The sequence below is a fragment of the Amblyomma americanum genome, chromosome 11, assembly GCF_052857255.1.
Source record: "Amblyomma americanum isolate KBUSLIRL-KWMA chromosome 11, ASM5285725v1, whole genome shotgun sequence".
Lineage (NCBI taxonomy): Eukaryota > Metazoa > Arthropoda > Arachnida > Ixodida > Ixodidae > Amblyomma > Amblyomma americanum.
The window spans coordinates 102,095,972-102,105,063 of NC_135507.1; the positions used below are offsets into that span (position 1 = coordinate 102,095,972).

The 9,092-nt window shown below is 52.7% G+C and overlaps 2 protein-coding genes across 2 annotated transcripts; both read right to left on the reverse strand.

Moving 5' to 3' along the window:
- Nucleotides 1–3,575: 3,575 nt before the first annotated feature.
- LOC144110464 (uncharacterized) lies at nt 3,576–4,853 on the reverse strand. Its single transcript, XM_077643373.1, has one exon. It carries the CDS (start codon nt 4,851–4,853, stop codon nt 3,576–3,578), a length of 1,278 nt encoding a protein of 425 aa, XP_077499499.1.
- Nucleotides 4,854–4,873: 20 nt separating this feature from the next.
- LOC144109832 (uncharacterized) lies at nt 4,874–7,130 on the reverse strand. Its single transcript, XM_077642613.1, has 2 exons — nt 5,001–7,130; nt 4,874–4,936 (listed from the first exon to the last, which is right to left on the reverse strand). The coding sequence occupies exons 1-2, from the start codon at nt 7,128–7,130 to the stop codon at nt 4,874–4,876; spliced, it is 2,193 nt and encodes a 730-aa protein (XP_077498739.1).
- Nucleotides 7,131–9,092: the final 1,962 nt, after the last annotated feature.

Consider the following 9,092-nt stretch of genomic DNA (forward strand, 5'->3'; position numbering starts at 1 on the left):
AACTCGCAGGGAAAACAAAGGAAGAAACGACGACGCAGGCGCTGAACTAAAAACTGGGGTTTATTTCTGAAAAAAAAAACACACACACACAAATAAGTGCATCCCGACACCAAAGACACTGCCCTCAAAGAGCCGAGTCACAGCGTAAAATTCGCCAAGTAACACGTGTCACACACCAAGAAAAAACCAAAGAATAAATGATCTAAATCATTGCAAGGCAGAACTAAGAAAATCAAAGTCACAATCAGCTAAGGCGATGGAAGCTTGGCTAATGCAGGGCTCCGGGCAATTTCTTATATAGACGGCTCCCATAATCTCATTGTCCACCTGATCGCCATGTCTAAACAACATCTTCGTTTTAGAAGACAATGGCGAACATGTGTGCTTTTTCTTGCTCTTGGCTCCCCCTTTCATCATTTAGTTTATTCTGGTTTTCCCCTAGCCTCACATTAAGGCACATCCCCGTTTGTCTGATATAAACAACACCGCAGGACATTGGAATCTGATAAACAATGCCCATATTACAAAGAAGAAACGGGGGAGAGTGTCGAACGGTACACCTTCATCTCTTCTTACTAGTGAAACCTTGCTTTCTGTTTGCGATCCGGAGTTCCCGGGTTCGAACCTTACCGCAGTGGCTGCGTTTTTATGGAGGCAAAACGCTAAGGCGCCCGTGTGCTCTGTGATGCCAGCGTACATTAAATATGCCCAGGTGGTCGAAATTATTCAGGAGCCCTCCACTACGGCACCTCTTTCTTCCTTTCTTCTGTCACTCCCTCCTTTATCCCTTCCCTTACGCGCGGTTCAGGTGTGTAATCATATATCAGACAGATACTGCGCATTTCCTTTCCCAAAAAAATCAATTATTATTATTATTTCTGTTTGCTACCTGTGAGAAAAATACTCATCTTGACCGGAAAACACCACTGGTAGGACATATCGCTCTCCGACCTTCTTAAGGCCATGTGCCATTTTGTGCAAATATGGCACGACCCTAAACTTCTGAGTCTCATCTTTTTTTATAGCCTCCGCGCCCGCCTTAACCCACCTGTCCAACTTGTCGCACGTGGTCAGTATGACGAGTTTAAGATACTCGCTGGCCTCGAGCCTTTTCACCTTGAGCTGGGACACTGCTGCAAGGTGTGGGAGCGCGGTTGGGAAATTTTATCTTGTGACTCGGCTCTTTGAGAGCAGTGTCTTTACATGGTCTCGTGATGTATTTATTTCTGTCTTTTCCTAAATAAACCCATGTTGTTAGTCTAGCGCCCTTATCTCCGTTTCTTCCCGTGTTTTCCCCGTCAGTTGTTTGCGGTATTTGTAGCGTGAGCTGCACTGGCCGATGTTGAGCAGTTTCGCGTGGCTCCTGGAGAGCCGTGCTGCGCATGCGCGAGGAGCAGTGACGTCACACGGCGCACAGCTGACGTGCCGGAGCCGCCACCGCGCGCCATAGCCGCGGCATCCGTACTGCATGGCGCCGGCGCGTGGGCAGCTGTGCGCCTCCGTTGCGCAGTAGCCAAGTCTGACGCAGCGCCGGAGCCGCTTGATAGCGCCTCTCATTTTGTGCGCTGCGCAGAGGTATCAGTGGGAGTATACATATAGTGGCGCGTTTGCCAGTGTGGTATAGCCATCGAGAAAGAGAGCGAAATTGCTGCTCACGCTACGTATATCCTGGCATAGCCGAGCCAAGCCGCTGCTAATTTTTTTTTTTCAAACATGAAGGTGCCACTTAGTTTTAAAAGCAACTGCTGCAACATTTATCTTCATTTGAGTAGTGTTAAACTAAGTTTCATCGTAGTTACAGGACAAATTGCCAGCTACTCTGAAGTCGCGATTAACTATGAATCCTCCGTGGCAGACGTGAAGCTGCCTAGTCTGTGATGTTTCCTTCTGTCTGTCTTTCGTACGGTTGCGCCAATCCCCCTAATGTGTAAAGCGACCATTTTTTTGAGCGCATGCCGCATGCTAAACCACAAAGTACAGTAGCCGCACTGCTAGAAAGATGACGTAAGTTATCATAAAGCGAGTAGAGCCCCTAAAGAATTTCCAGAGGTTCTAAAGGCGGGGCACTGCAGAATTTCAACCATGTATAGTTCCTCACTGAAAAACTCGCCTGCATGAAAATATTTCCGGAAGCACTGAAGGAACTCAGGTGCGTGTAATGCGAAAAGATTGCAATTCTGTTGCAATTCCATTCTGTTTACAATATAATTCTTTTAGAATTCTATTTCAATCATATACAGCAATTGTGGACAGAAGCATTTTTGAACGGGAAACCATTCATGAACGCAATTTTTTCATGTAATGTGACATATCACTACAGCAATCAATATATCTCTAGACAACCGACAGGAGTCTTGAATTTTTTTTTCTATTGATGTTTTTGCTATCGTCAAAAGTGTTCCCCATTGGCTTTCTATGGAAGTCTGAACTGTTCGATGCGAGTGATGGAAACGCTTTAAAAGAGATTTTCCTTCATATCAGAAAAATGGACTATTACATTTAATAATACAATAAAAGTATCATACAAATTTCTATTTTTTTTAAATTTGTTCGAAATTGCTGGACCTGTCTATTCCAATTCTAATCTAATTTGATTTGAATTCTATCCTCTCTTTTATTCCTTTCTGGTTAGTGCAGTTGTGAGTATTAGTAATGACTATTGCTGGTTTAAACTTCAAATGCTGCCACCTTTGATGACGTCACACCGATTCGACGAATCGCGAGTTTTGTAACGCCGCCACTTTTTGGGCGACACCGGTTTTTCGTGTGGATGAGGGTTTCAGTGCTTCCCCATCATTAAACAACACCCATATATTTCAACGGATACTGATGACAAATTGAAGTTGGCATGCTTAGATAGCTTGCCACGGGCTAATGAAAAAGAAGCTACTTTTAATAATCCCGAGAAAGGAAACAAAAAAAAAGAAATTCACGTGTCGACACCACCGGTGATTTTCGCAAGGAAAGTGCGGTGCAAGACTTTTTTTTTTCTCGCGCAGACCCCCCAAGCTACAGGGAAAATGATGAAGGAAACGGAGGAATTAAAGGAGGATCTTGGCCCGAAGATAAATGGGATTGAAGCAACGAAGGGGGTTTGTCTGCTTGTCGGAGCTGGAGATGAACATTAAAGTTGAGTTCATCATTACATCGGCACGGGCGGTTGGTCGGTACAGAGGTTGGATGTTAGGCACTTCCGCAAGGGCTGTGCTGCTTGTGCACTTCCACATGCCGTTGGATGCTCAGAGAAGTACAACAATGCATAAGGAGATCTGGAGACGTATTGAAGAAATAGAGATTTATTGCCTGTAAGGATTTAATTTTACTCCCTCGTCAATAATATGTGGTGTCAGAAAGTTTGCTTATGGTTTGAACTTGGCCTTGTTGTTAAGAACAGAGGCTTTTTCAGAAATGTTTCGGGACATTTCCTATTTCTCATCGGCATATCTGATTATTGTTCGTTCCTTTTTATCGGAAGTCTCGTCTCTAAGTTTTATCCGTGTGGTGTGAGTGTGCAGTTGTGCGTGTTCGAAGTCTTCCAACTCGCAGCTGCTGAGGTCCACCGAAGTGCGAGCCCCTCACTTTGCAGCCACATGTCTGGAGTAGACTTCGCGTGAAGCAGCGATGGTGTCGCTCACCGCCAGCTTCTTGAAGAGGCGCAAGTAGCTTCTGCTACAGAGCCTCTTCATTACTTTATCGTTGTTGGGGTCCCAAGAGCCGAGCGCTCCAACAACGATTGCCTCGACGCTGACCCGCTGGAACTTTCGCAGCAGGTATTGGCGCACGGGTTCGTACTTGGCGACCTTACTCTCCCGTGCCGCATCGAAGGCGGTTCTGCGATTGTCAAAGGGGCAAGTGACGTCGATGACGATCGCCGACTCCCCTCGCGCCAGAACGAGGTCTGGCCTGAGGTTAGTCGTTCCCACGGGACGGTTCTCGTGGGTGACTGTGAATCGCTTCCCAGCGGTCGCTTTCAGCCGGTTCACGATTTTATTGTGCCGGTCCGTGTAGGCAGCACTCTGACGCATGCAGTGGCAGAGCACGTGGGGTAGGGTTTCCTGGTTGTGCCCGCACGCTCTGCACCGCTGGTCGCTTGCACGTGCCCACGGCCTGGCCCCGTTGAGTGGCAGGAGGTTCAACCTTGCCCTGTGAAGGAAACGCCAGTCACAGAAACGGGTGAAAAGACCTGAACGCATGAAATGAGAGCTGCTGGGATCGGCGGCGACGCACTCCATCACTTTCCCCTGGTTGGGTTTCTGTTGGAGAGAGTGATTTCGTGCGGCCGTGGCGATCGAGCGCAGCTTCTTCACAACCTTCGTTCGGTGCTTCGGCGCCAGAGTCACGTCGGCGCAGGTGATGTGGGGCCCATCTTCCCGCATTTCCCACGTGACCTCGAGACGCCGGGACGCCTTTCGCGCCTCCGTCCATACGGACTTGAGCTGCGAGGCCCGCGCCCTGAAGTCTCCCTCCGTCTCCCCGCTGAGGTAGGCTGCGACGTCCGCCTCGGTCACTTCTCGGCCCAGTCTCTTGGTGGTGACCTCGGTGACGGCTCGCTTCGCCAGGTCTCGAACCTCTGCGTCTGGAGAAGAAAGGAGTTTAAAAGCGCTGTCGATGCGGCAGATGTCGCTCAGCTCCGCTGCCAGGGGAATTCCCGCCGTGCCCGCTGCTGCGCTGCCGTAGATGTAGTCGTTGCTGGCGTTTGCTGGAAGGTAAAGAGTGCGTTTGATTAGCGGTCGCAGGGCTTCGTCGAGGCGCTCCCACTCTGCCTTCCCCGACAACCCGCACCGCATGGAGATGTTGAGCGCTGGATATACGAACGTTTTGACAGCGTCCAACCTCTGCCACGGGGCGAGCATCGAGGTCAGCAGGCGGCGGCCTACGCCGATGGCGTCGTCGACGGTTGCGGTGTCCGGGAACACGCTGAATCCGACGGGGCGTCCTAGAAAAGATTGGGATTCAAAGTCGTTGATCGTCGGTATGGTCGTCCCGTTGATTTCGAAGACTGTCGGCCTGGTTCCGACGGGCGTCCGGCCGCTGAGGTGCAGGGTCTTGCATTTTCCGGGGTTGAGTTGAAGTCCCAACCTGGAAGAGAGGGCTGTTACTTTGTCGATCCGGGCTTGAAGTTCTTCCGGGCTGTTGGCCAGCGGGGTCAGGTCGTCGGCGTAGGCCAGGATGTTGTGTTGGCGCTCGTCTCCTTGAACTTCTCGTAGCACTGGATCGATGACCAGGCTGAAGAGTAGTCCGCTGAGGGGGCAGCCTTGGCGAATTCCGGCGGAGATGTCGATGGACTGCGTTGCTCCGTCCTTTGCCACGATGCGGGTGGTGTTGTCGCGGTACAGGTCGGCTACGATGGCGCAGAAGTCGTCTCCGGCGCCGGCTCCTCGCAGGGCGTCGACGATGGCGTTGTGGGCGACGGAGCCGAAGGCGTTGGCGAAGTCCAGGAACGCCACGCAGAGCTCCCCACGGCCGGCCCGCGCCGCGTCAAGGCGCTCCTGCAGCACGAAGTTGTGCTCGAACACTCCGTCGTGCGGCAGGAACCCCTTTTGGCAGCGCGAGAGGGTCTCGTGCTCTCCGAACCAACGCTGCAGCCTGGACGCTAGGCAGCCGGCGTACAGCTTCGCGATCGTCGAGCCGAGGGCGATGGGGCGCCAGTTGCCGATGTCTTGCTCCTCTCCCTTCTTGTGGATCAGTATCGTCCGAGACTCCTTCCATTCTTGGGGCACTCTCTTGAACTTGATGCAGGTGTTGAATACGGCGGTCAAGAACTTGGCTTCCGGGTCGGTGGCTTTCCAGTGTTGGTAGGTGATGCGGTCGTTCCCGGGGGCGCTGTTCTCGCACTTGCGGAGCTTCCTGAGGACTTCTTCTTCTGTGAATGCGTCGAGGGGGAATTCCGCCGGTTCGATGCAGCTGGTCTTGTCTAGGAGGATGGTCGTGTCTACTTCCTTGGGTCCCCACGTGGCCGTGAAATGGTCTTGAATGTCTTGCAGCGGGACCGGGCAGAGCGAAGATTCGCCTTCCACGATCAGGCGTACCGCTCGGCGGCGATTCCTGCGGTAGAGTCTCTGAATCTGCTGAGCGTTTTCGGGGTTGACCGGTTGGCGCGGCTTACCTCCGGCCGGAGCCGTCGGCAGCTTTACCTCCTTCGCAACCTCCGCGATGGCCTCCTGCAAAACGGAAAGGAAGTCATCCCAACCCTCATCAGAAACAGGCTCCCGCAGCGAATGCCGGAGGCGCCTGGCGTGCTCGGCGAGAACTCCGTTGTCCTCGGTCAGGTTTGCCAGGGGGTCGGTGGTTGCTTCGTCCCCGGCGCCGTCGTTGTCGTCGTCAGTCCGTCTTGCCGCAGGGTCGGTGGCTTCCTCGTCTTCGTGGCCGCCGTCTTCCTCTTCTAGTTGCTGCGTCGGGCTCTCCTCTTCGTCCGCGGGAGTTGGGATCGGCGACTCTTCCCGGGCTGGTGCTTCGCTTTGCGTTGAGATGATGACGTCGGGCTCCATCGGTGACGGGGCGATGTCCGTTGCTGGTGCGGGGCTCGGTGGCTCGTCGGCTGCTTCGAAGATACCTAGAGAAAGAGAGTGCGTTAATACCGGTGACGGTGACTGTCTTCTTGGTGTAGGCGAGTCTGTGGGCTCCGTTTCCGGGAGGGAGTCTTCAGATGGTGTCGGCGAGCGGCGCGTCCTCGGGCGAGTCGCTGTCGACGGCCCGGGACGGGGCGGCAGAGCCTCGGAAGCCGCTTTCTTGCGGTGCCACAAGTGGTGATTGTTCAATCCCTTTTTTGTGGTAAAAGACATTGCACACTCAGAGCACTTGTGGCGATGGTCCACAGGTGCGGTCTCCTCGAACCTCCCTCCAGCGAGGCATCCGTGCAGAGTCGGACGAAGGCCAATATCCTTCTCGCACAAGGTGCAGAAGTATATGACCCGGTCGACGCGCACGCCATGGTCGCTTTCCAGGTGTCGAAGGAGGGACTGCCGCCTGGACGTCCACGTGACCGGGGCATACGCGGTAGCGCATCCCTTCTCGGTGCATCGGAACGTGCGCGCCAGCGGAAAACACACCGTGAGCGTGCTTCCCTCGAGGCGCGGCTGCGATCCGGGTCGACTTGGGCTGGAGGTGGTGCTTGACGCTGGCGATGCCATCCTGTGGAAGCAAAAACGAGAGAAGCTGTTCGGGCGTTTAGCTGCAAAGAGGGATGTCCCTCATAGCGAGCACACGGCGACGCCGGTCCCGAACACGTGGCTTCCTTCCCCCCTAGTAGCAGGCAGTCCCCGGCGGCAGAGTAAGGAGGAGAGAAACAAGGGTGGTGGTTAGAGATAGAAAGGGTTAGCAATCAAGCTGAGTGTTAGGCCAAGCTTATCAGAACGTGCCTGCAGCGAGCGAGAGAGAAAGACGGGCAAATGGCGACACAAATGTGCAGAAAAGTGAGAGCCCCGCAGGCGAGCAAGCCACGAGAGAGAAAAAAAAGTAGCCTGGGGGCACGCCACGAGAGGAAGAGAACAGAACTAGTGGAAGAGAGACTGCTAAATTACGTGCACACTTCTCGTCGCTACGACGAGCAAAAAGAAAAAACCTTAGAGGTAAAAAATCGAGAGATTTATCGTGCACACTTGCTCATGCAACAATTGGGCATGCAAGATGATTCGGCCAGACAGCAGGAACCGAGTCGCCAGGTGAGGGCCAAAGCTCGAAGAGAACCAACGTGCAGCGGGTCACCAGCAACCAAGTTAGGCCTAAGCCACCGGCAGCGTCTGAAAACAGAATCACAAAAAACACACAAAAACAGTAACACAGGCCGCAGCACGAAAGACGGAATCGCAAGATGTAGCAAGGCGTGCCCCCAGCACTACACTTTGATCTTAGCCAAAAGGCCGAGAAGCGATCACTTTGATCTTAGCCGTTATAGAGGCCGAGAAGCGAGTTCCCGGGTTCGAACCCGACCGCGGCGGCTGAGTTTTTATGGAGGAAAAACGCTAAGGCGCCCGTGTGCTGTGCGATGTCAGTGCACGTTAAAGATCCCCAGGTGGTCGAAACTATTCCGGAGCCCTCCACTACGAACCTATTTGTTCCTCTCTTCTTTCACTCCCTCCTTTATCCCTTCCCTTACGGCGCGGTTCAGGTGTTCAACGATATATGAGACGCTGCGCCATTTCCTTTCCACTAAAAACCAATTATTATTATTATTATTGTTAAACGGCGCTTAAATGCCTATGCATTCATTGCTGGTAGAGGCATCGTAAAAAAAAATTGATGATTGCCTATTCCTGTTAGGCCAGAATATACGTGGCGTAAGCGCGGCGACATCTGGTTCGGAAGAGTTAATATACGAAAGGCGCGAATTCACTACATGCGCCTTTATTCACGGTTAAACCTTCAGCCGTCGTGGCGGAGGGCCGTTCTGAACGGCTGTGGGTTGAAATGCTTCTAGGTGGAAACAGCGCATTGGCCGTTGGCAGAGGTCTCCCGACACATGAAGTTGCCACGGACTGGTACAAAGTTGTCCTCCCTCGACTATCTACCGGTAATGTTGTCCTCAACATCGTCTTTCTGCATGCTGACCTCAAGAGTCGCCCATACCGTGCTCCCGACCTCCGAGGCGCACTTGCGCAGATTGTGGACCTCCGTGAGCCTCGTTTGGATGGTTACCTGCGAGAGCAGTTCCTAGTTTGGATGGTTTGGATGAGCCTCATTTGGATGGTTACCTGCGAGAGGAGTTCCTCAAAGCAGAGCTTGTTGACAAAGCAGAGTTCCACCTTAAAGATCTAAAATGTGTCATGTTTGACCCGGACACCAAAAACGTGAAGCTTGAGCTTCTTTGGCTGCCACGCTATATGGAGCACCGGAGGATTTTGGAAGCTTTGCTGCCTTTCGGAACTGTACAAACTATCGAGCGTAAGAAGTGGCGGTGCCCCGGAATGGAGCACATGGAAACAGCGAATTGTGGAAGCTCGCTCACTCTTAAGGACGGAGTGTGAGCAAGTATAATTCCTCCCACGATCAACGTTTTCTGGGTACGAGATTTAGTTGGGACCCCAGGCAGGCCTCCGCTGTGTCTTCGTTGTTACCGTGTGGGCCATGTACGGCGTCAATGTCGTACGCCTCGA

Excerpts from the sequence above, each read along its gene's own strand:
- LOC144110464 (XM_077643373.1), bottom strand. The coding sequence starts at position 4,853 with ATGCTCGCCCCGTGGCAGAGGTTGGACGCTGTCAAAACGTTCGTATAT.
- LOC144109832 (XM_077642613.1), bottom strand. The coding sequence starts at position 7,130 with ATGGCATCGCCAGCGTCAAGCACCACCTCCAGCCCAAGTCGACCCGGA. Across the intron at positions 4,937-5,000 it reads CCGTCGGAACCAGGCCGACA|GACGCCCCGTCGGATTCAGC; the intron begins GTCTTCGAAATC and ends AATCTTTTCTAG.